Genomic DNA, 24,565 nt, shown 5'->3' with positions numbered 1-24,565 from the left:
CTCCTGCAGCCTCCCGGGGCACGGCAGAGCGTGGCCCCTGCAGACCCCGCCCTGGGAGCCCAGGGCCAGGGGACACGGCCCCAGGGCCGCTGCACAGCCACGGGCTCGTGGGTCCCTGCTGCACCAAATCCTGCTCCCACCATGGGCTTCCAACATCCCACAGACAGACCTGTCCTGGTCTGTCTGCGGGAGAATCCCCACAGCCACGTCCAGCTCCCACTGTTATGGATCCCTACAGCCGTGTCCAGATCCCCATGGGATCCGGGTCCCACTGTGGGGCTGGCGAAGTGCCACCCCGGTGGGGTTTGGTGTAGCAGTGGGTGCTGGGATGAGGAGGGGACCCTGTGATGCCACCAGCGGGACACAGCCCTGCCCTGGCCCAGCACAGCAGGATGAGCTCATGGCTCTTCCCCTCCCAGCTGCTCCCGGTGCAGCTGTAGCAAGGGCAGGGCCCCACCATGGCCTGGGACGGGGGGAACCAAGCCCCCGGCAGCTCCCCTGCCCCAGCCCTCCTGGCTCCAGGCTCTGTCCCCGGGGCTGTGCCGGCCCTGGCCCCGCAGCAACCATAAGATCTGCAGGATCAGCAGCCAAGTGAGCGGCCCCAGGAGCTGGGCGGGGAGCGGGGCCGCCAGCTGCGGGGTGGGCTCAGTCCCACGCCTGCAGCCTGGCTCCTGGCTAGCTCCCAGCCTCGCTGAGCCTTCCCAGGCTTCATCCGGCACCCCAGGGCCACGTCCCACACCACAGCCCCAAGAGCCAGGATCCAGAGCCCACACCCCAGCACTCAGGACTGACATTCCACACCCCAGCCATCCACATCCTGCACCCCAGCACTCAGGGCTGACATTCCACACCCCAGCCATCCACACCCCACACCCCAGCACTCAGGACTGACATTCCACACTCCAGCCATTCACACACTGCACCTGAGCACCCAGGATTCACATTGCACACCCCAGCAATCCACACCCCACACCCCAGCACCCAGGATTCACATTCCACACCCCAGCGATCCACATCCTGCAGTGACCTGCATCCTGAGCCCCACCTCCAGGGATCCATACCCCAGAACACGGGGGTCACATCTTGCACCCCAGCTCCAACACCCAGGATCCACATCCCACACTCCAGCCCCAGTGCCCAGGGTCCATGTCCTGCACCCCATTCCAGCCCCCACCCTGCCCATGGTGCTGGTCTGGACCTGCTGGCTGTTCCAGGACCATGCCAGGACCATGCCAGGCTGGGCCAGGTGGAAATGCTATGGAGGCTGCCGAGAGCTCACAAAAATACTTAGTGCTTTATTTCCACCTCAAAGCCAAGGCGCTGCAGGGGCAGCGCGTCACACGCATGCAGGGACACAGATGGAGCCCATGGATGGGGACACTGACGATGGACACGTGCAGCAGGACCTGCTTGAAGCCAGCTCGGCCCCAGCTCTGCCAGGGCCCCACAGCTCGCATTGGAGGAGGCTCTGCCCAGCCCTGGGATGAGCACTGGGACATCCCAGAGGACTCTTGGCGGTGGCTGCGCTCAGGTGAAGGGCAGGGAGGGACCCACACTGGTCCTTCCTGGCCAAGCATGGGCAGGAAGCCGAGCCCTGGCAAGTGCAGACCTCCCCAAAATCAAGACAGCTCCAGGTGCCCCTTCCAGCAGCACTGCAGGAAGAGCTTGGGGACACTGTCAGCCCCCATCTGCCATCCATCCCCTGTGCCCTGGCAGCCAGAGCTGCACACTGGGGGCACTGCTGAACCCCAGCAGTTCCCAGCTCCAGCCCCACGGCACAGGGGAAGCCATGGGGACACTGGGGCAAAGACCTCCAGCACCAGCACACTCACCCTTCCTCCTCAAACTGGGTTGGAATGGGCACAGCACCCCGGAACAGCCTGTGCCGCTGGGAGGGCTTCTGGGAAAGGCAGGGGCAAGATGTGGATGCTCCTGGCACCTGCTCTGCCCTGCGCACTCCCACCCTGCTCCAGGCAGTCCCTGCACGGCCCAGCACCTTCCCACTACTGTCCTGGGCACTCAGGCACAGATGGGCCAGGACCCTGCCCCAGTCCAGTGGGAGACCAATGCCTGAAGCCAGCCCAAAAGGCCACCAGCCCTTTTTGAGGACTTGCCCCAAGACCCCCAGCCTGGAGGAGGAACCGTGAGGCCTCTTAGACCAAGAAAGGACAGGGCAGGGCTGGATCCCTGTGCCCCAATATTGGGAGCAGCATTGTGCTCTCCCTGGAGCATTCTCCAAAGCAACAGGCAGCAGGTCCCTGTTCCTCCTCTGTCCTGCCCTCCTGGAGCTAGAGGGAGCCAGGACAGGGGGTCCCTGGGAAGAGCCCACAGCTCCCCCGGAGCAGAGCTGCAGGTGCAGGAGGGACAGACACTCAGGGATCTTGGCAGGATCCTCGCAGCAGCTCCACAGCAAACACCCGGCCCCGGCAGGACAGGGAAGAGGAGCCCCCAGCAGCAGGGCTGGCTAGAAGTGCTTGTCCTCCAGCAGTGAGCTCACCACCAGCTCCTTGTTGCCGAAGTCCCAGAAGGCAGTCATGTGGAAGGCCATGTTGGAGAGGACAACCAGGTACTCCAGGAAGGCGAAGACAGTGTACACTGGGGAGGAAACACAGGTGAGGGGGACCCACAGCTCCCACAGCTGCATCTGCCCCGGGAGCTGGGGGGGGTCTCTGGGCCACCTGTTTGGGACAGCAGAGCAGGGGCTCGAGGCTTGGACCCCACCAGGGAAGAAGCGTGGCTGGGCACCCGGAGCTTCCCTAGGCTGGGATTTGGAAGGCAAGGTATCACATTAGGAGGATGTCAGACAACAGGAAGAATTCTTGGACATCAGAAGAATTTTTTCATAGAAGGGGTGGTCAGGCATGGAAGAAGCTGCCTAGGGAGGTTTGGAGTGCCCATCCCTCGAAGTGTCCAAGGAAGGCCTGGAGGTGGCACTCAGCGCTCTGGGCTGGGGACAAGGTGGGCATCGGGCACAGCTGGGACTTGCTGATCCCAGGGATCTCTTCCAACCTTAAGGATCCTGTGATTCAGTGATTCTGGGACCACCCAGCCCCCTCCCCACACTCCCCTGGCAGCCCCCTCACCTCCAGGGCCGCAGTACCAGTTGTGGTGGAAGTAAACGCACACGGCGAACGCAAACGTGATGAAGGTGAAGAAGAAGAGCAGCTGCTTCCACTTGTACGACTTGCGCTCCTGGAAGAGGCCAAGGGCTGGCTGATGATAGAGCTGCCATGCCATGCCATGCCATGCCATGCCATGCCATGCCATGCCATGCCATGCCATGCCATGCCATGCCATGCCATGCCATGCCATGCCATGCCGTGGCCCCGCACTGCCCCAGGGGTCTCTGCACCCTGGCTCCTTGTACAGAGCCCCCCAGGCCAGCCCCAGGGGTGGCTTGGGCAGTGCTGGGTGATGCCAGGGGCGCGTGGGGCTCACACCTACATGGAGATACAGGGTCTGAGGGAGCCACAGGCTCCCAAAAAATATGGGGCCCCCAGTGCTGGGGTGCTCAGGGGACCCCTCAAGGATAGGCCAAGGCTCTACCAGAGCCAGATCCCCACGCCAGGTGGCTGCAGGTGGCCCCAGGACACAGGGAATTCACTGGGTGCTGCACCCCCTCACCCACAACAGCAGCAGGGAGGAGGAAACCACATGAAGGGTGGCAGCTGGGGCAGGTGCTGTGCTGGAGAGCTCGCCCAGCATGCCCTGGCACTGGAGGGGCCCCATCCTGCCCCCCAGCACCTCCTCTGATGGGGCAGGAACAGAGCATGGGGATGCTGCCAGTGGCCCCAAACTCCCAGCTCACTGCTTCTGTCCCCCAGAGCTCGGCCTTTGTGGCAACCCAAGGGCCAGTGATAGGCTCCCAACCCACTGCCCAGCACCCCAAAGCTGGGGGCAGTGGGTGCAGTGACCCCGGCAGCCACAGCAGGTACTGACTCCAATTCCCTTCCACTATTTCTCCCATCACCCTGAGGGTCATGGATAAGGATCCTACAGCCTGGGGGGCAGAGGAACCCCATGCCATGTCTGGAGCCCAAGGAGGGTGCAGGGGAGCCCTGGAGCAGGGGGGCTGCAAGGGGGGACAGCCCCACAGAAGGGGCTAGAGATACCACAGAGAGCCCTGGCTGTTACAGGTGGGAGGGGAATTTCCCCCTCGCCTGACACTTCACGTGAGACAAAGATTCCATTCTGAGGGAGTGCTGATAATAAGGAAAATTTAAATTGCCCCATCACACTTTCCATTACCCCCGTAATGTGTGCCAGGGGCTCGGCCAGGGAGGAAAACCCAGAGAGGAAGGACGGATTCACGGGCACTTCACCGTGTGGGGACACGCGGGTGACGCCACCTCCAGCCCACGGGGGCTGGGCTGGTCCTTCCTGCCGGGACTGACGGTCCCTGAGGCCAGCAGCAGCTCAGCCGAGCGCGGGGTGTGAGGAGCAGCGGCGGCACCGGGAGCGGCAGAGAGCGCCGAGCCGGGGCCGGGGCGCGGTGCCGAGTTTCACACCGGAAAAGCGGCTCGGAACAGCCGCTGTCACCGCGCTGCCACCGCGCTCCCACGGCAAACGGCTGCGCTGAGCCCCGCCGCACCCACACAGCCCCGCCGGGGCCTCCCGGGACCCGCTCCTCCCGGGAGCACCGAGGCAGCGAACAGCTCGGGCCGTCCAGCTCCGGTCCTGGCCCCGTGGGAGCCACCCCGGGTCACCACCGTGACCTTGCACCTCTGCGTGCCCTCTGAGCTCCCCCTCTCCCGGTCTGGGCCGGGGATTATCACACGGATAATTAGGTGTTAATCCCTAATTCCAGGGCACAGCTGGCTCAGCCCGGTGCCAGGGGATCACAGGGCAGCACCTGGTGACATGCCACGATGCTGAGCAGACCTGGCTTGGAAGGTGGCACCTCGGGAAAGGTCCCTGCAGGAGCACGGGCAGGATGCCCAGGCACAGCAGGGGGACTGGGGTGCATGGGGACCCCCGGGGCACGTGGGAGCTGGAGTGCCACCCTGCCCTGCTGCAGCAGGAAGGGAAAGGGCCAGCCCACACCTCAGGCACCACGGTGGGAGCTCCAGGAGCTGCTGGATGGAGGAGCTGCCCATCCCCTCGCTGGTGTGGGCTGGACCCACTGCACTGCCCAGGGCTCAGGCAGTGCCAGGCACTGTCCCTGCTTCCCATGGCCCCAGCTTTGCTGTGATTCCCCACCTGGGGACAACCCAGATGGCGGCCAGAGGAGGGCACCAAGATTAGAGGGATGGAGCACCTCTGCTGTGAGTAAAGATTGGGAGAATTGGGATTGCTTAGCCTGGACAGGACCAGGAACCCCCAGGTTAGAGCCCTGGAGAGGAGCTGGCAGCTCCAAGCACCCTGGCAAGAAGCCACCAAACTCTGGCTGCCTGTGAGGAAAAAGGGGGATAAGAAAATCCCAAGGACGGGGTGCTCCCATCTGAGCTGGTGCCAGGCTCCCCTGTGGCTTGGCTGTGGCTGCCAGGCTGGCACAGCTGGGGCTGCCAACTTCCTCCTGGCAAGTCAGACCGGGGCACCCGTGGCCCCTGCAAGCAGCGTCACACAGCCACCCCAGCCCTCCGTGGCTGCATGTGTGTCTGGCTCAGAAAAGCACAGGGGAATTATATTTAGTGCCCAGCTGGCGGGCCGGAGCTGAGGCACATTCCCCAGCAGGGGAAGGTGAGTCAGGAGCAGGAGGCTGGACAATTCGGGGAGGAGAGAGTGGCTGCTGCAGCCAGCTCTGGGGGCACACTCTGGGATGCTGCTCCCAGCCCAGCCAGCCCGGGGCACACTCTGGGATGCTGCTCCCAGCCCAGCCAGCCCGGGGCACACTCTGGGATGCTGCTCCCAGCCCAGCCAGCTCTGGGGGCACACTCTGGGATGCTGCTCCCAGCCCACAGAAGGCACTGGGGGTCTCATTCCCCCACGCTGGGGGAGCCCCGAGCCCTGTAAATGCAACTCTGAGGGCTGAGGTGGCTGCTGTGAGCTACCAGCAAGGAGGCACAGGAACCTCCTGCTTCTTCCACTGCCTCCAGAGAGAAGAAGGACTGTGCCTAGTCCCCAGTCCCTGATGGGGACAGGGATGACAGTGATCTTAACTCCAACAGCAGCAGCTCACTCTGCAGGGACCTCCCAGGCACTGGTTCTGCCCGGGAGCCACCATCCCTTTCTGGGGGACAAGTGGCACCTGCAGGGCTGTGTGTCACGCACCAGTCCCAGCTCCCCCGGAGGGTTTCCGGGTGTGTGCAGAGAGCCCAGAGCCAAAGGGCGCCACACGGAGCTCAGCTATTTACAGAGGGCTTGTCTGAGCCACCGGCAGCGCTCCCAGGGGCGCCGGGGTGAAACCACGCGTGGTCACCAAGGTGCTTGTGGTCCCCGCTGCTCACACAGCCCTGCTGGGCAGGGACACAGCTCAGCCACCCTGCTCCAGCTCCGGGGGCTCAGCTGGGCCCAGGGGACACAAGGGACTGTGCCTCGCAGGCTCCTGTGCCTTGGCGCTGGCTGCAGCCTGGGCTGGGCTCAGCCCTTGTGCCCTGCAGATGCCAGGTGAGTGGGACATTGTGGGATACAGCCCAGGCGCCGAGGGCACAGCAGGACCCATCTCTACTAACCCACAACACGGACTACAGGTGACCTTAAAGCCCACCCAGTGCCACCCCTGCCATGGCAGGGACACCTCCCACTGCCCCAGGCTGCTCCAGCCCCAGGGTCCAGCCTGGCCTTGGGCACTGCCAGGGATCCAGGGGCAGCCACAGCTGCTCTGGGCACCCTGTGCCAGGGCTGCCCACCCTGCCAGGGAACAATTCCTCATTGCCAAGATCCCACCCAGCCCTGCCCTCTGGCCCTGGCAGCCATTCCCTGGCTCCTGTCCCTCCATCCTTGTCCCCAGTCCCTCTGCAGCTCTCCTGGAGCCCCTTCAGGCCCTGCCAGGGGCTCTGAGCTCTCCCTGGAGCCTTCTCCTCTGCAGGTGAGCACCCCCAGCTCTCCCAGCCTGGCTCCAGAGCTCCAGCCCTCCAAGCATAACCGTGGCCTCCTCTGATGGGCCTGAGCCAGCCAGCCCTGTGCCCACCACATGCACACACTGCTGTCTGCTGGGGCCACCAGCCCTGAGCTGGCGGGGGGGGAAGTGTTTTTGCAAACAAGAAGTGAAACTGCTCTGCCCCACTGCCCAGCTCTGCAACTCAAGGCTGGGAGGAAGGAGGGTTTTAAGGGCGAGCAGCCAGCCAGGTACACCAGAGCTGCCAGCCCAGGTGGGCACTGCCATACCATGGCCAAGCACCAAGCACAGGGTGCAGTGACCAGCCACAGCTGAAGGCTGCTAGGCTCCATTTCCTTTTTCCACAGAATCTCTCTCCTCTGCTTTGCCCCCTCCCCTCCTTTTCTCCCTCCTGCTTTCTCTTTTCTCCCCTCCCACAGAGCTGTATTTTCCTTTCTCTCACCATTTGCCACCTCGAAACTGGAAACCGCCTGTACTTCCTCATTACAAACCAGTTCCTCTGCACCTTCCTGCCCTTACAGGACACCAGTTGCAACAGGATCCCAGCCGGACATGAGAAGCTTTTGCAAGACCAATTCCTGTCCATCCTACGGTGCCAGACCTGGGGAGCTCAACCCCCACCAGTAGCACCAAAAGCAGTGTCAGCCATGGGGCAGGGAAGGCACAGCCCCTCCTGTTCCTTCCTCCTTCCAGGTCCCCACACGGAGCTTGTCCTGGTCCCAGGTCTGGCCCTGGAGAACCTGAACCCTGTTGGGACCCTCTGCTGGGGAGGAGGGAAGGACAGAACACCGCGGGACCGGAGCCATCCCTTGCCTGTCCCCTCCTGCCGTCACCAGCTCCAGGGCTGGGGGCAGCAAAGGTGAACAAAGCCCCACAAGGCACACCAACCGAGCCAGAGTCTGTCCCCAAGGTGCCATGATGCACACGGAGGGATCAGCTGTGCCCTTGCCTAAAACAGCCCCACAAGTGTGGCTGGGTAGCTCATGGGTACTGCCCGAGCCCTTGGATGCAGCAAGGACGTGGCAGTGGCACCTCCCGTGTCCTGCCCTGCCAAGCCAAGCAAACCACGGGTGTCACAGGAGCTGTGCCAAGCCTGCCAGGGCCACCAGACGTGAGCAGAGGGCTTGGAGCCTGAGGAATCCAGGCAGAGAGTGGGACAAGCCCCAGGAGACCCCACTCGGCCCAGAGTACCCGTGGGAAGGATTGGTGGCACGAACCCAACGTGCATCACCGGCCACGGGGACGCGGCAGCCGCAGTGACCAGAAGTCCCTTAGCCAAAGGGGACGCCTGATGGTGTGACAAGCACTGTGCCATCTTCCCCCCGGCACAGCCGGTCTGGGAGCTGTGTCAGCCCGCAGCGCCTTCCTCCTCCTCCTCCCTTACCCGTCACCCTCGTGCCCTGGGCGACAGCTCCATCCTGTGGCCGCGCATGAAGCGGGCGGGGACACCAGAGCTGGCACTGGGACATTGTTGCTGGCACAGGGATACCGCACCCGCGGTGGCCTCAGGTCAGGGCTGGCCCTGGAGGGCTCCTGTCTCCTCGGGGAAACCCCCAGCTTTGGGGGGACCACACACCCCCGAGGGCAGCTCCCCTCCACCAGCAGGGTTGTTCCAGGATGGGAGGAGGAAGTGAGTGGTGGCACTGTGCCAGGTGGTGGCAGGCTCAGCCAAGGAGTCACCAAGTTCCCTGTCCTTCCCCCATGGATGTGCAGATTCCTTTAGTCCACGTGTAGAGTCACAGAAACCAAGGAGGCTGGAAAATCCCTCTGACACCACTGAGTGCAACTGCACCCCAGCATTGCCAAGGCCACCGTCAATCCATGTCCCCAAGTGTCACATCCACACAGCTGTGAAATACCTCCAGGGATGGGACTCCACCCTTGGCCTCAGAAACTGGACAGCCCTGTCTAGGAAGTGATTTTCCCAATATCCAATGTGAACCTCCCCTGGTACAGTTTGAGGTCGATTCCTCCTGTCCTGTCCCTGTTCCCTGAGAGCAGAGACCAAACCCCCAGCTACCCCCTCCTGTCAGGAGTTGTGCAGAGCCAGAATGTCCCTGCTGAGCCTCCTTTTCTCCAGGCTGAGCTCCTTCAGCCCGTTCCCCAGCTCCATTCCCCTCCCTGGACATGCTCCAGCCCCCCAAAGCCCTCTTGCCTTGAGGGGCTAAGGCTGAGCCGAGGATCTGGGATGTCTTACCCCTGCCTGTTGCAGGAGAGATAAACCAGCTCCAGTGGGTGACGTGGCAGGGGAGGAGATCCAGGGCCTTGGAGGTCTCACCCAGAAAAAAGACAAGCCAAAACAATATGACAGAAATAAAGGAAGCCGTGGGAAGGCTGCCAGAGAATGACTGCAAGCTCCCGCTATTCCCATATCAGCAGAGAGAACAGATCACTTCCCAGTGAGCAAGGAGACTCTCAGCATCTCCACAAGTCCCCTTCCTAAGGAGCCTTACAGCCAAACAGCTGCTGGAAGCTTCTTTTCCAGGTCTCTGGAGTCAGGCAGCAGGGACAGGCTCGGTGAATTGGCGGAAGGGGAGGATAAGCAGTGGTGACAGAGCAGGAGCTGCTCTGGGACTGCACAGCTCAGCCCTCCAGCACTCATCCTGCTGGGACTGCACAGCTCAGCCCCCCAGCACTCATCCTGCTGGGACTGCACAGCTCAGCCCCCCAGCACTCATCCTGCTGGGACTGCAGGGCTCAGCCCCTCCAGCACTCATCCTGACAGGACTGCAGAGATCAGATCCCCCCAGCACTCATCCTGACAGGACTGCACAGCTCAGCCCCCCAGCACTCATCCTGACAGGACTGCAGGGCTGGGGCCCCCAGCACTCATCCTGACAGGACTGCAGAGCTCAGCCCTCCAGCACTCATCCTGCTGGGACTGCAGGGCTGGGGCCCCCAGCACTCATCCTGACAGGACTGCAGGGCTCAGCCCCTCCAGCACTCATCCTGACAGGACTGCACAGCTCAGCCCCCCAGCACTCATCCTGCTGGGACTGCACAGCTCAGCCCCCCAGCACTCATCCTGACAGGACTGCACAGCTCAGCCCCCCAGCACTCATCCTGACAGGACTACAGAGCTCAGCCCCCCAGCACTCATCCTGATAGGGCTGCAGGGCTCAGGCCCCCAGCACTCATCCTGACAGGACTGCAGAGCTCAGCCGCCCCAGTACTCATCCTGACAGGGCTGCAGAGATCAGATCCCCCCAGCACTCATCCTGACAGGGCTGCAGAGATCAGATCCCCCCAGCATTCATCCTGACAGGACTGCAGGGCTGGGCCCCCCAGCACTCATCCTGACAGGACTGCAGAGCTCAGCCCCCCCAGCACTCATCCTGATAGGGCTGCAGGGCTCAGGCCCCCAGCACTCATCCTGACAGGAATGCAGGGCTCAGCCCCTCCAGCACTCATCCTGACAGGACTGCAGAGCTCAGCCCCCCCAGCACTCATCCTGACAGGGCTGCAGAGATCAGATCCCCCCAGCACTCATCCTGACAGGGCTGCAGGGCTCAGCCCCCCAGCACTCATCCTGACAGGAATGCAGGGCTCAGCCCCCCCAGCACTCATCCTGACAGGACTGCAGAGCTCAGCCCCCCCAGTACTCATCCTGACAGGACTGCAGAGATCAGCCCCCCAGCACTCATCCTGACAGGGCTGCAGAGATCAGATCCCCCCAGCACTCATCCTGACAGGGCTGCAGAGATCAGATCCCCCCAGCACTCATCCTGACAGGGCTGCAGAGATCAGATCCCCCCAGCATTCATCCTGACAGGGCTGCAGGGCTCAGCCCCCCAGCACTCATCCTGACAGGAATGCAGGGCTCAGCCCCCCCAGCACTCATCCTGACAGGACTGCAGAGCTCAGCCCCCCCAGCACTCATCCTGACAGGGCTGCAGAGATCAGATCCCCCCAGCACTCATCCTGACAGGGCTGCAGAGATCAGATCCCCCCAGCATTCATCCTGACAGGACTGCAGGGCTCAGCCCCCCAGCACTCATCCTGACAGGACTGCAGGGCTGGGCCCCCCAGCACTCATCCTGACAGGGCTGCAGAGATCAGATCCCCCCAGCACTCATCCTGACAGGGCTGCAGAGATCAGATCCTCCCAGCACTCATCCTGCTGGGACACGCACCCCAGGCACAGCACCCGCCCTGCAGCCCTGCTCACAGTCCCTTGAGAGAGGCTTGTCTGGCCCTTGGCAGCCTCCCAGCCTGGGCCACAGGCACACGCCTCCCAAGGGCTCTGCTCTGCAAACTGTCACCTTCCTGGGGCAACACAGTCTCAGGACCCCTCCCCATTTAACACTGGGACCATGAGGGCTGGACTCAGATCAGATGGGGAGAAGCATCCCGAGGGGAAAGGACAGAGAGATCCAGGCAGTCCAAATCCACAGGTGAAGGCAAGTGTGCAGGAGCCACGTGGGCACAGAAACAGGACCCCACAGCCTGAAACCTGGATGTCCTGCCCTGCCCGTGCTGCCAGTGCCTACAGTCCAGGACAAAGCTGGATGTCCTGCCCGAGGCCCAGAACTCACACCACAAACCAGCACACCACAGAAGCTGCATCCAGGCAATGGGGCCAGGAGCCCCTGGCTGGATCCTCCACCAGACCTGCTGCCCCCACAATCAGCCCCTGCACCCCCTGACCCTTCCCCAGAAAAGGAGCCAGAGCCAGCCTGCTCACCGTCATTCTGGAGCAAAGGGAGAACACTGCTGCCCACTGCTCCCAGTTTGCAGGACCAGCAATTCCCAGCACAGGGAAGCCAACTTCAGCTTAGAAACAGGCATGGAGAAGGGATGAACAATCCAAATCCACAGGGATGCTAAGTGGTTTCCAATATGATTTCTCAATGAAAACTTAATGAGATACTGGGAGGAAATGCTTCCCTAGGAGGGTGGGCAGGCCCTGGCACAGGGTGCCCAGAGCAGCTGGGGCTGCCCCTGGATCCCTGGCAGTGCCCAAGGCCAGGCTGGACACTGGGGCTGGAGCAGCCTGGGACAGTGGGAGGTGTCCCTGCCATGGCAGGGGTGGCACTGGGTGGGCTTTAAGGTCCCTTCCCACTCAAACCATTCTGTGGTTCTATGATAAAACCAGAAAATAGGAAAAGAAAAGCTTCCTTCCCATTTTGCTGTGGTAAATAATGGATTTAGGTGAGTTCTCCCATTTTACCTGCTGCAATTGGCTCCTCTAGCACCTGCTCAGGGCTATTTCACAAGCAAGGACAGCCAAAGCCCTTCAGTGCCAGCACAGAACCCCCTGCCAACTCCCAGCATAGCCCCAGAGCCCCCTCCCAGCTCCCAGCAGAGAGAGAAGAAAGAAAAGTGTCTGTACCTCGGGACTTACTGTGTGTTTCTTAGTCATTCTCCAGAGGATGCAGGTGAGCAGCATGTGGCCCAGGGCCGACGTGATGAACACGATGAAGGCATTTTCGTGGATTGCTGGATTGACAAACAACAGGTTTCCTGTTCAATCCAAGCCAGGAGCACACCGGGAATGTGGGGCAGGATTTGGGAGGACTTTGCGCTCTGCTGGGAGCCCCAGCACCCCCGGTGATGCTGGTACTCTGGTGGGATCTTGGCAGGAGACAGGTACGGCACAGTTCCATAACCTGCTCATGCTGCCTCAGGGGGCCCCTGGAAGGGGATAAAAGTGCCTGGAAGACTTATCCCAAAGTGCCAGGAGGGTGCTTCTGTGCTCTGGGACCATGGCTTCACACAGCTGTAAACTCAGGGACCCTTGGGAGTAGCTCAGCATTGCTGCTGTTTTTCTAGGGATGGGGAAACTGAGGCACGGGGAGGGGGGTGCAGAGCGAGCCAATCCAAAATCCAGAAAAGTTCATTTTCTGGCCCCCTGTATTACCTACCTGAGCATTTGCAGCATCAGCAGCCTCATCTGCAGCACTGAGGTTGCCTTGTGCATACCTGGACTAGCCCAGGTACAGGATGGGGCTGGGAAAGCAGCTGGAGCAAGGCTGAGACAGAGCTGCTCCTAAGGCCCCAACCCCACACAACCCCTGCACCTTCAGGTGAGACATTTTGATAAGTGCTACTCTGAAATGAACTTCCCAGTCCCTTCTCCAGAAGCTGAACCTCGGGCTGAATTCCCAACCACCCGAACACCAGGAATGACCATCCCTGTCTGCCCTCTCCATGCCAGGGGAAGGGAAGCACGCGAGGGGTGAGGTGCCAGCAGGTGGGAGAGGTCAGACCGGGGTGTTCTGCAGGGATGATTAACCTGAGCACGGCAGCTCAGGGCTGAAACTTTCCCCAGAGCCAGGGATTAGTCTGGGGTGAGGATCCCAGGAAGTGGGTCAGCCAGGACTCTGCACCGGGCCGGGCCAGGCTGGCCCAGCTGGCCAAACCTCAAAGCAGCACCTGGATTTCCAAGGGCAGGGCCCTGGCTCGGACCAGGGGGAGAAGCCCCGGGGGCAGGTCATGGCTGCAGACCCTGCCATGAGGAGAGCACTGGGACACCTTGCCATGGGGACAGGGAATGCTGGCAGGACACAAGGTGAGCTGGACAGGAACAGGTCCCAGACCACAGACCTCTGTTGGAATGTGGGGGGACACAAGACAGATGATGGACTTTGGGCCTGGTTAACATAAGACATTTGATAACAGGATGCCTTGGCAAAAGCAAACGGAACTTTGAAAATTAGACCTAGATTGTAAGAAGATTAAATCAGACAGGTTTACCAGAAAAAGAAAATCCCATTAAACTCTGCAAGCAAGAGATGTTGCTATATGCACAAGTCTGTGTATGTGATTTTAACCTAATCATTGTAGTACACATTACTAATCTCCCTGAAATAGTATAGGAGTGTTTGTATCCCACAGTAAAATTGGATTCTGATCACCGAGTCAGTCTCCCCATCTCTCTCCATCGCTGAAGGACCTCCCTCAGCAGGAGGTTCCTGCCCTGCCATCCCAGTCACTGGGCTCCGCCACAGACCATCCTCACCCTCAAAGGCTGGGGGAGATCCTGGGACTCTGCTCACAGCCCTGAATCCCAGAACAGTTTGGGTTGGGAAGGACCTTAAAAACCTTTTCATCCCAACACCTGCCATGGCAGGGACACCTCCCACTGTGCCAGGCTGCTCCAGCCCCAGTGTCCAGCCTGGCCTTGGGCACTGCCAGGGATCCAGGGGCAGCCCCAGCTGCTCTGGGCATCCTGTGCCAGGGCCTGCCCACCCTGCCAGGGAACAATTCTTCATTCCCAAGGTCCCACCCAGCCCTGCCCTCTGGCACTGGGAAGGCATTCCCCTTGTCCTGGCACTCCATTATTTGTTCAAAGTCCCTCTCCAGCCCACAGCTGGACACAATACCCATCATCACCATCCTGCTGTGCAGGGAAAGCCAACACATTATTGTCCTGCTGATACAGCCCAGCATGGGGTTTGCTCCCACTGCAACAGCACCACCTTGCTGGCTCCTGCATTTCAGTGCTCTCCAGTTAACCCCTGGTGCCTCCTCCAGATTCTAGAATGAAACAGCAGCTGCAGACCAACATTGGCACTTATGTTCCTATCAGATGAGACCATGTGGGGGAAGAGAATTTCCCAGCCTGTCGTGGCCAGGTTCTGGACACATGGATTTAACCTGAACAACTCTGATTCTGTTTCCAGCAGCTATTAGAGGGCTGGAGCCCCTCCACTCTGGAGCCAGGCTGGGAGAGCTGGGGGTGCTCACCTGCAGAGGAGAAGGCTCCAGGGAGAGCTCAGAGCCCCTGCCAGGGCCTGGAGGGGCTCCAGGAGAGCTGCAGAGGGACTGGGGACAAGGATGGAGGGACAGGAGCCAGGGAATGGCTGCCAGTGCCAGAGGGCAGGGCTGGGTGGGATCTTGGCAATGAGGAATTGTTCCCTGGCAGGGTGGGCAGGCCCTGGCACAGGGTGCCCAGAGCAGCTGGGGCTGCCCCTGGATCCCTGGCAGTGCCCAAGGCCAGGCTGGACACTGGGGCTGGAGCAGCCTGGCACAGTGGGAGGTGTCCCTGCCATGGCAGGGCTGGCACTGGGTGGGCTCTGAGGTCCCTTCCCAATGCAAACCAGTCTGGCATTCTGTGATTCTATGAAATTTTGCCCAGAAATTCCTGGGGAGAGTATGTGAAGGCAGCTGGAGCAGAGCCCAGCCCAGCTGTGGGGATGGGGCATCTGACCCACCTTGCCCACCTGCCCTGGATCAGGCTGGGGCACACAGGTGGAACCAGATGCCAAGGCCTGGTCCAGGCTTCATTCCCAACCTGAACCCACAGCTTCAACCAAGCATCAGCAACCAAGAACTGTGGGAAGAGCAGGGCTATTTGCACGCTATGCACACTTCATTCCTCTATAATTACTAACTTCAATGGAATCTCTGGGGGCTTTTAACTGTTTTTTCTCTCCCAGCTGCCCCATTGCAAAGCAGCAGCCCAAGGCAGGGTGCAGCAGGGCAGGGCCCGGGCGGGGTGGGGGGTGACACCTACCATAGTTTTCGGTGGAGGACACGTAGGTGAGGATGAGGAGGGCGAAGTTCTCGAGCAGGTTGAGCAGCAAGGTGACGTGGCACAGGCGCAGGTAGCGGGGGTGGGGGCAGTGGCAGCTCTGGTAGTGGTTCCAGTAGGCCACGGCCACGAGGACGCGCGGGGCCGAGTGCAGGCCGATGCACAGGCGCCACACGTAGCGCTGCGGGGTCTCGCCCCCGATGGCCGCGCTGATGGACGGCAGGTAGTTGGGCACCTGCGGGGACACGGGCTCGTGGGGACAGGCTCACGGCACGGCCGCGCAGTCAGCTCTTCCAGACCCTGAAACTGTGCTTCTTGTAATTCTGAATGAGTTAATTCCTAGCCCCAAAGCCAGGGAATGTATCGCGGCAGCACCCCGGTTCATCCCACGGGGTCGTGGATCCCACAGCCCTGCTGGGGCAGCCCTGGGGTGTTGGGGGGCGCTGCCCAGGTACCTGCTCAGGTTTCTTGCTTTTACACTCCTGACTGTCCAGAGAATCCCAGAATGGTTTCAGTTGGAAGGACCTTAAGGCCCAAGGACACCTCCCACTGCCCCAGGCAGCTCCAGCCCCAGTGTCCAGCCTGGCCTGGGGCACTGCCAGGGATCCAGGGGCAGCCCCAGCTGCTCTGGGCACCCTGTGCCAGGGCCTGCCCACCCTGCCAGGGAACAATTCCCAATATCCCATCCAGCCCTGCCCTCCGGCAGTGGGAAGCCATTCCCCCTTTCCTGGCACTCCAGACCCTGCTAAAGTTCTTCTGCTGGAGTGAGATGTCTCCTGCCCTCCATTCCCAGCTCGTGTTCAGCTGCTCATCCAGCAGCCTGAAAGCCCTGAGCCCAACCCTATCCCACATGGAGCTCCAGGCCCTCCTTCCCCAGACACCTGTGGCTCCTCTGAACTCCAGCAGACCTGGGGGCAGCAGCTCTGGACCAACCCCTCCCCAGGACAATGCACTTCCCTTCAGCTTCCCCACTTTATTCCTCACTGCAATACCTCCAGCGTGCCCAGTCCAGACACCAGCCTGACCAGTCTGTACTACCTTCAGTCCCAGCACAAGGCCAAACCTGCTGCTGCCGGTCCTGAGGACAATGAAACAATGCAGCTTGTTCTGGATTCTGGAACACTTTGGCAGGAAAGCCCAAGAGAGGAGCCCAGAGAAGAGAGGAATCCAGAAGGTGGATAGGAGCCCAAGAGGAGAAGGGAGCCCAGAAGGAGGGAGAGGAGGCCCGGAGAGGAGACAGAAGAGCCCAGAAGGAGGGAGAGGAGCCCAGGAGGACAGAGGAGCTAGGCCACCCCCAGGAACATGGCCTTCTCGCAGGGAGTCTCTCACCCCACAGTGGGTCGCAGTCGTCTCACGGAAGTTGAAGAGCAGAGACCAGATGACACAGAAGAGGAACCCAAAGAGGGGGCAGAACACAGTCCCGAGGGCCAGCGTGGTGAAACGCAGCCGGAACAGGATCCCGTCCCGATCCAGCGGCAGCGGGACCTGCAGCATCGTGGAAACCTGGAAATGAACAAACAATGTCTGACTGGGGCGCTCCGTCCTGCCCTGGGCAGGGTAACAAGGTGGGATCAGTCACAGGCTGGGCTCGATCACCCTGGGGGGCTTTCTGAAACTGGGATTGGGGGATTCTGTGCACCCCACACAGCCCTGGGCAGGGACCCCACACACGGCCCCTCACACCCTGAGGGACCCCACAGACACACGGCTCAGCCCCTCACACCCTGAGTGACCCCACAGACACACAGCTCAGCCCCTCACACCCCCTGTGACCCCACAGACACACGGCTCAGCCCCTCACACCCCCTGTGACCCCACAGACACACCGCTCAGCCCCTCACACCCCCTGTGACCCCACAGACACACGGCTCAGCCCCTCACACCCCCTGTGACCCCACAGACACACGGCTCAGCCCCTCACACCCCCTGTGACCCACAGACACATGGCTCAGCCCCTCACACCCCCTGTGACCCCACAGATACACAGCTCAGCCCCTCACACCCTGAGTGACCCCACAGACACACCGCTCAGCCCCTCACACCCTGAGTGACCCCACAGATACACAGCTCAGCCCCTCACACCCCCTGTAACCCCACAGACATACAGCTCAGCCCCTCACACCCTGAGTGACCCCACAGACACACGGCTCAGCCCCTCACACCCTGAGTGACCCCACAGACACACTGCTCAGCCCCTCACACCCCCTGTGACCCCACAGACACACTGCTCAGCCCCTCACACCCCCTGTGACCCCACAGACACACGGCTCAGCCCCTCACACCCCCTGAGTGACCCCACAGACACACAGCTCAGCCCTTCACACCCTGAGTGACCCCACAGACACACGGCTCAGCCCCTCACACCCTGAGTGACCCCACAGACACACGGCTCAGCCCCTCACACCCTGAGTGACCCCACAGACACACGGCTCAGCCCCTCACACCCTGAGTGACCCCACAGACACACTGCTCAGCCCCTCACACCCCCTGTGACCCCACAGACACACTGCTCAGCCCCTCACACCCCCTGTGACCCCACAGATACACAGCTCAGCCCCTCACACCCTGAGTGACCCCACAGACACACAGCTCAGCCCCTCACACCCTGAGTGACCCCACAGACACACAGCTCAGCCCCTCACACCCCCTGTGACCCCACAGACACACGGCTCGGCCCCTCACACCCTGAGTGACCCCACAGACACACGGCTCGGCCCCTCACACACCCTGAGTGACCCCACAGACACACGGCTCGGCCCCTCACACCCTGAGTGACCCCACAGATACACAGCTCAGCCCCTCACACCCTGAGTGACCCCACAGACACACGGCTCAGCCCCTCACACCCCCTGTGACCCACAGACACACTGCTCAGCCCTTCACACCCTGAGTGACCCCACAGACACATGGCTCGGCCCCTCACACCCTGAGTGACCCCACAGATACACAGCTCAGCCCCTCACACCCTGAGTGACCCCACAGACACACAGCTCAGCCCCTCACACCCCCTGTGACCCCACAGACACACCGCTCAGCCCCTCACACCCCCTGTGACCCCACAGACACACCGCTCAGCCCCTCACACCCCCTGTGACCCCACAGACACACTGCTCAGCCCCTCACACCCGCTGTGACCCCACACACACACAGCTCAGCCCCTCACACCCTGAGTGACCCCACAGACACACCGCTCAGCCCCTCACACCCCCTGTGACCCCACACACACACGGCTCAGCCCCTCACACCCCCTGTGACCCCACAGACACACGGCTCAGCCCCTCACACCCCCTGTGACCCCACAGACACACGGCTCAGCCCCTCACACCCCCTGTGACCCCACAGACACACGGCTCAGCCCCTCACACCCTGAGTGTGCACACCCTGAGTGTGCACACAGCTGCAGGATGGGCAGCCAAAGAAAATCCCATTGTGCGGATGGCACTGAGACTCACGGAGAACAGGGAGCAGGGTACAGCAGAGCAGAGCAGAGCGGGGCAGGGCCGTTCCCTCAGCCCTCCAGAGGGATCTGGCAGGAAGGGCACGTGAACCCTGTCCCGTGGCATCCATCCAGACCATTCCCTGTGCTCGGGGCAGCGCTGACACAGCCGGGCCACCGCTGTCAGTCCCGCCGGGAGCCGCAGCTCCTCCGGCACAGCCCCGGCCCCGGCTCCACAGCCTGGCTCTGCCGTCCCGGCTGCCCCGGCCCCGGCTCCACAGCCTGGCTCTCCCGTCCCGGCTCCACAGCCTGGCTCTGCCGTCCCGGCTGCCCCGGCCCCGGCTCCACAGCCTGGCTCTCCCGTCCCGGCTCCCCCGTCCCGGCAGCAGCCCGTGCTCGCCCCGCCGCACCCGGCCCTGCACGGGCAGCGCTGCCTGGAGCTGGGCCAGGGCAGGGTTAGGTTGGATATTGTGAAAGGCTCTTCCCCAGAGGGTGCTGGCACTGCCCAGGCAGTGGGCACGACAGCCCCGAGGCTGCCAGAGCTCCAGGAGCCTTTGGCCAGCGCTGCCCAGGCTGGGCTCGGTGGGGGTCTCATCAATGAGCCCTGTGGGTCCCCCAGCCCCGAGGGGTCAGGCTGGGATGGATCCCACCTCCCCACCGCCCGGCTGCGGGACAAATCCGATTTATGGACAATCCCTGAGCCGTCTGGGCAGTGCCCCAGGGCAGCACGGCCACTCTGCCAGCACCAAAAGCCCCCACAACGGGGAGCGAGCCCCAGTGAAGGCACCGACCCCAAGCACCGAGGGGCCACAGGAGGAACGCAGAGCTCTGCCCCACCCGCGCTGCTGGGCACGGAGAGAGGGAATTATCTGAGGATTAAAGCAAAGAGAAAGGGAAGCTCCAAAGGGCCGGGACTGGGTGTGGAGGGTGGTCCCCGGCCGGCCCAGGCTCCCCTCCCCGGGACCCCCCGAGGGCTCCCCACAGCCCGGAGCGGGGGATGGAGCCCCCCAAACCCTGCTCCTCCCTCGGGGGGCTCGGCCACAGCTCCCTGTGCCGTGGGACACCCCGGGGACCCCACGGCAGGAGCTCCGCAGCCCCTGCCCTCCCTCCCCCCGGGGGTCTCACCCAAAGAGGGCAAATAAAAGCTAAATCTTTTGTATCACGTGTTGAATGGCCGCGACCTGTCCTGCAGGACAGGGGCTGCAGGACCCCGAGAGCTGCCCCGGAGACCGCACAACCCCTTGGAGACCCCCTGAGAGCCCTCCCCGGGCCCCCCGCAGGCGCCCCCCGCCCCAGGACCCCCAGGCTCCCGCAGTGAGTGACCCCTCGGGGCAGCCCACATCCCCCAGAGACCCTGCCTGGGACCCTTCCCCACAACCCGCGTGCCCCCGCTCACCGCTCAGCCCCCGCGGCGCTGCCCCATGGCCCGGCCCGGCAGCCCCACCACGCCTCCTCCGCCTTTTCCGCCTCCTCCTCTTCCTCCCTTTCTCCCACCTCTTCCTCTTCTTCCCCCGCCCTCAACGCCGCTGCGGCCCCTTTAAGAGGCGGGGCCAAGCTCCCGCGCGCCGCGACACTCGATTGGTCCGCGCGGCAGAAACCCCGCCCCCTCAAACGCCCCGGATGTCAGGGTGGCGCCGCGACACGGGCAGTTCTGGACCCTTCCGCGGCGTAAAGCCCCGCCCTCTCCCCCGCCCGTTCGGCCAATGAGCGCTCAGTGCGCGACGCCGCTTCGCCCAATCAGCGTTGAGCCCAGGGCGAGCGCAGGGGGGGGCGCGGCCAATGGGAGGCGGAAGCGCGGAGGGCGGGGCGGGGCCGAGGCGGCGCGCGGGGGAGGCCGGGAGTGCGCGCGCGGGCTGTGACGCAGCTGCGGCCCCGTGAGGCGGCGGCGGCGGCACCGCGGGCCCGACCCGGCCCGGCCGCTCCGAGCGGCGCTTCCCGGCACCTGCGGTGAGCACCGGGGCCTGCCGGGGCTGCCCTGCCCGCCTCCCGCGGGGAGCGACGCGGCCTGGCCGCCCTATCCTCCCGGCGTGGTTGTGGCGCCGCCGCCAGGCCTTTTGTGCGGGAGACCGGGCGGTCCCGGAGTGGGGGGGGGGCGCGGGGAGGCCCCGGGACGGAGGGAGGGTCGGAGGGAGGCGGGGAGGCCGCGAGCGGGGGGGATTTCCCGGCAGCCGTGCCCCGGCTATCTCCGCAGTACCTGGCCGCTTTTGGGGATTTTTAGGCCTTTTTAGTTGTCCCGGTGCGGGTCCGGTCGGAGATTCCGGATGTTTTCCACCGGGGATACGCGGCTCTGGATGCGGGTAACGGCCCAGCTGTCCCCGGGGCCGGGAGTTATTTACTGTCGTGTTAATTAGTCGTAGTTTAAAGTTAGGTTGGTTACATGTGGCTCGAAGTTGTGTTGATGACATGGGTTTCTTTGGGTGGTTTTGGGGGATTTCCTGCTGTTGCTGTTAAACTTCAATTAGAGCCTATTGGCATGAGGGGTCCCTCCTCCGCTGGGGCTGCAGCGAGTGGGAGGGGGATCCTGTGGTAACCTTCGAGTTTTACTAATTCTGGTCCAGCTCTTGGGTTCACAGAATCCCAAATCCCTGGGGCTGGCACAGCCCTGCCAGCGCAGGCAGTGCCAGCTGTGCCCCACGGCCACCTTGTCCCCAGCCCAGAGCACTCAGTGCCACCTCCAGGGCACACCTGCAGGGATGGGCACTGCAGAGCTCCCTGGGCAGCCCCTGCCAAGGCCTGAGCCCCCTTTCCATGGGCAAATTCCTGCTGCTGGCCCAGCTGAGCCTGCCCTGGCCCAGCCTGAGGCCGTTCCCTCTGCTCCTGTCCCTGTTCCCTGGCAGCAGAGCCCGACCCCTCCGCTGTCCCCTCCTGGCAGGGACTTGTGCAGAGCCACAAGGGCCCCCTGAGCCTCCTTTGCTCCAGGCTCAGCCCCTGCCCAGCTCCCTCAGGAATGCTCCAGCCCCTTCCCAGCTCCCTCAGGAATTCTCCAGCCCCTTCCCAGCTCCGTTCCCTGCCCTGGACACCCTCCAGCCCCTCCAGGTCTCTCTTTCACTGAGGAGCCCAGAACTGGACACAGCTTTCAAGGTTCAGGGAAGGAGGGATGGGTTTGAAGTAGAACAAAATGCTTGTTGTGGGAGGGGAAATCTTTCCATAACACGCTTTCTCTTAAAATGTGATTTTTTTAGTTTTCTTCTTAGGTAGAGTTTGGCGTTTAGTGATCTCAGGACAATGTGAGAACAGTGACTTAGAAAAGAGGAACCACAGAAAATGAGTGACTTGTGAATTTGCAGATAAGGCTGAGAGTCACAACGTCGGACAGCTGGAAGGTGCAGGTGATTTTTGTCAGGCCTGAAAGGGAAACTTGCACTGACACAAGGGGAGGTGCCTGAAAATATTCCATAGGAATGGAGAGGTGTCTTTGGGAGCAGGTCCTGATGGAGAGGGGGGAGGTTCAGCCTGGAGAAAAGGATGTGCAGGGTGGACCTTTCCGCTCCCATAACTCCGTGACAGGAGGCTCAGCTGGGACAGCAGCAGGAATTTGCCCATGGAAAGGGGGCTCAGGCCTTGGCAGGGGCTGCCCAGGGAGCTCTGCAGTGCCCATCCCTGCAGGTGTGCCCTGGAGGTGGCACTGAGTGCTCTGGGCTGGGGACAAGGTGGCCGTGGGGCACAGCTGGCACTGCCTGGGCTGGCAGGGCTTTGCCAGCCTCGGGGATCCCACGGGAGAAGGTGAGGAGGGCTCAGGGTGCAGTGTTACCCTGTCCCAGACGAGCTCTCCCAGGAGCTCCTCTCAGCTTGGGGAGCTCTTGAGAGTTTGTCAGAGCAGCTTTTCCTGGCTTTTACCAGGATCCTTCTGCTGAAATTCCTCTTTATGTGACAAATGAAACCTGTAAGGATTTGCCTGTGGATGGGTGGAGACCCTTAACACTCCAAAATTGTGCTGTGTGTCTGTTGGAGGTGACACTAAAAATCATCTTTTTGGTTCTCCTGCCAGGGGAGTGTGGGATCGGCCTGGTTGTTCTGGGCTGGCTTAGTCTCCAGCTGCTCAGGGATGGGGGGAGGCTGTGGCTGGTCCCAATCTGGATTTGGCCATTCCCAGAAAGTGCTGCTGGTGTTAGGGAAACAAACACTTCAGTTTCAAGGATGGGCACATGGATGTAGCCATTTCCCTGGGGGAGGCTGTGCTGGGCAGTGCCCTATCCCTCTGTGCTTGCCTTGGCACAGGGAAAGGGCAGCTTTGGCTTTGACTGGAATTGTTTGCCTTGTTTCCTGGTGGGGGCCATCCTTGAGCTGCTGGTGTTCTTAGTTCTGCAGTGCTGTGTGTGGCTGCTGCTGCCAGGAGTACCTGGGAATGTGGGGGAATTCCTTGTTTCCTGCTGAATCTGGAGAGGGCTGGGGTAGTACTAGCATTTTTTTTTAATGGACATTATTTTAGTAATGTGTATTTTTTCTAGTTATGATTGTCATGTTCTTCTGGCTAATATGGCTTTTCATGGATCATTGCACCCATTATTTTTGGTTAACATGGCATTTTTGGGAGTAATGCTGGCTTTTTTAAACTTTGGCTTTTTTTTGCTAGTATGGCTTTTTTTGGGTTAACGTGGCATTTTGTTTTTCTAGTTCTAGTCTTTTTTGTTGTTGCTAGTAGTGCTTTTTTAGGGATAATATGAACATTATTTGGGGTAGTACTGGCTTTTTTTGTTAATCTGGCACGTTTTTGGCTAATCTGAAATTTTCAGTGGTGAAGCTGCAGGAAAACACCCCACAGTTCCTGACAGTGTGCCCGAGGAGCTGTGGGGATTGTGCTGGATTTGTTGACAAACTCAGAGAGCTGGAGCAGTGTTTGTATCTGTTTGTGCTGGGGGAGGAGGCTGGGGAGAGGCAGCAGGGAATGTGCTGTAAAGAAACGGTGGGGGCTGGAGAGGAAACTGGGCCCAGCACAAGTCCCCTGGAACAGCAACTGCTGGGAAGTGCAGAAGGGGAAGCAGAGGGAGGCTGGATTCCTGTAATCCCTGTGCAGTGCATTCCCCTCTGCAGTGCTTGAAGCAGTTGGCAAAGAGGGTGGAACAGGAAAACCATTCCTGGAAACCCCAGGATTGCTGTGGGATCCCTGCAGCCCAGGACACAGGCCGAGATAGGCAGGAACTCCAGCCATAATTAAGGGTGACACCTTAATTTTAGGGACACTGATGTTTAGTGACACCTCCTTAGCTGTGGTGTCACTGGAATGTTGGTGCCCTTGACCCTCCTGGGGTTGTGGCAGGGTTTGGAATCACGCCAGTGGAAAGTACCATGGGGTCAGTGCTGAAGGATTCTGGTGGGATTGCTGCCCTTGGCAGTGAGGGCAATGGAAAATGAGTTTGCAGGGTGAGCTTTCAATAAAACCTGAATTCTGCTTTCCAGGTCTAGGAAGAAAACCTGATACATTCTGAAAATGTTTAACAAATCCTTTGGAACTCCGTTCGGAGGCAGCACCGGCTTTGGGACAACTTCAACTTTTGGGCAAAGTAAGTGAAATATCCAAGGTGGTTTTAATGAGGTGTCTGTTCCTGGAGCGCAGCTCAGAGAATCCCATGGAGGTGGTGATCCTTCATGGGATGGAACTAGGGAGCTGCTGGGTGTTCCAGCTGGCTTGGAAGAGGTTCAGGAGCCTGAGGCTTCA

At 61.5% G+C, this 24,565-nt stretch overlaps 2 protein-coding genes across 6 annotated transcripts in view; one reads left to right on the top strand and one right to left on the bottom strand.

Moving 5' to 3' along the window:
- Nucleotides 1-1,307: 1,307 nt before the first annotated feature.
- Nucleotides 1,308-20,383, bottom strand: PGAP2 (post-GPI attachment to proteins 2). 2 transcript variants are annotated; one of them, XR_014617045.1, is made up of 7 exons: nucleotides 20,306-20,383; nucleotides 16,803-16,976; nucleotides 15,456-15,708; nucleotides 12,330-12,436; nucleotides 3,084-3,192; nucleotides 1,833-2,595; nucleotides 1,308-1,652 (listed from the first exon to the last, which is right to left on the bottom strand). XR_014617045.1 is itself a non-coding variant. In XM_084227097.1 (6 exons), exons 2-6 carry the CDS (start codon nucleotides 16,965-16,967, stop codon nucleotides 2,465-2,467), a joined length of 765 nt encoding a protein of 254 aa, XP_084083223.1. In that variant the 5' UTR covers nucleotides 16,968-16,976; nucleotides 20,306-20,383; the 3' UTR covers nucleotides 1,308-2,464. The 2 variants fall into 2 exon arrangements, 1 of the variants encoding a protein (XP_084083223.1); XM_084227097.1 differs by having other exon boundaries at nucleotides 1,308-2,595.
- A 340-nt stretch (nucleotides 20,384-20,723) lies between these two features.
- The window catches only part of NUP98 (nucleoporin 98 and 96 precursor), a 35,640-nt gene continuing 31,798 nt past the window's right edge, over nucleotides 20,724-24,565 (top strand). For 2 of the 4 annotated variants that reach the window (XM_084201134.1, XM_084201137.1), the window contains exons 1-2: nucleotides 20,724-20,856; nucleotides 24,307-24,410. In XM_084201134.1, the coding sequence (XP_084057260.1) occupies nucleotides 24,338-24,410 (73 nt within the window). In that variant the 5' untranslated portion in view covers nucleotides 20,724-20,856; nucleotides 24,307-24,337. Of the gene's footprint in view, nucleotides 20,857-22,091; nucleotides 22,239-24,306; nucleotides 24,411-24,565 lie in introns of all 4 variants that reach the window. The other 2 variants (XM_084201136.1, XM_084201135.1) reach the window with 2 other exon arrangements.

The sequence above is a fragment of the Fringilla coelebs genome (assembly GCF_963513975.1).
Source record: "Fringilla coelebs genome assembly, chromosome: 2".
Lineage (NCBI taxonomy): Eukaryota > Metazoa > Chordata > Aves > Passeriformes > Fringillidae > Fringilla > Fringilla coelebs.
This window is presented reverse-complemented; position numbering and strand designations above follow the sequence as displayed.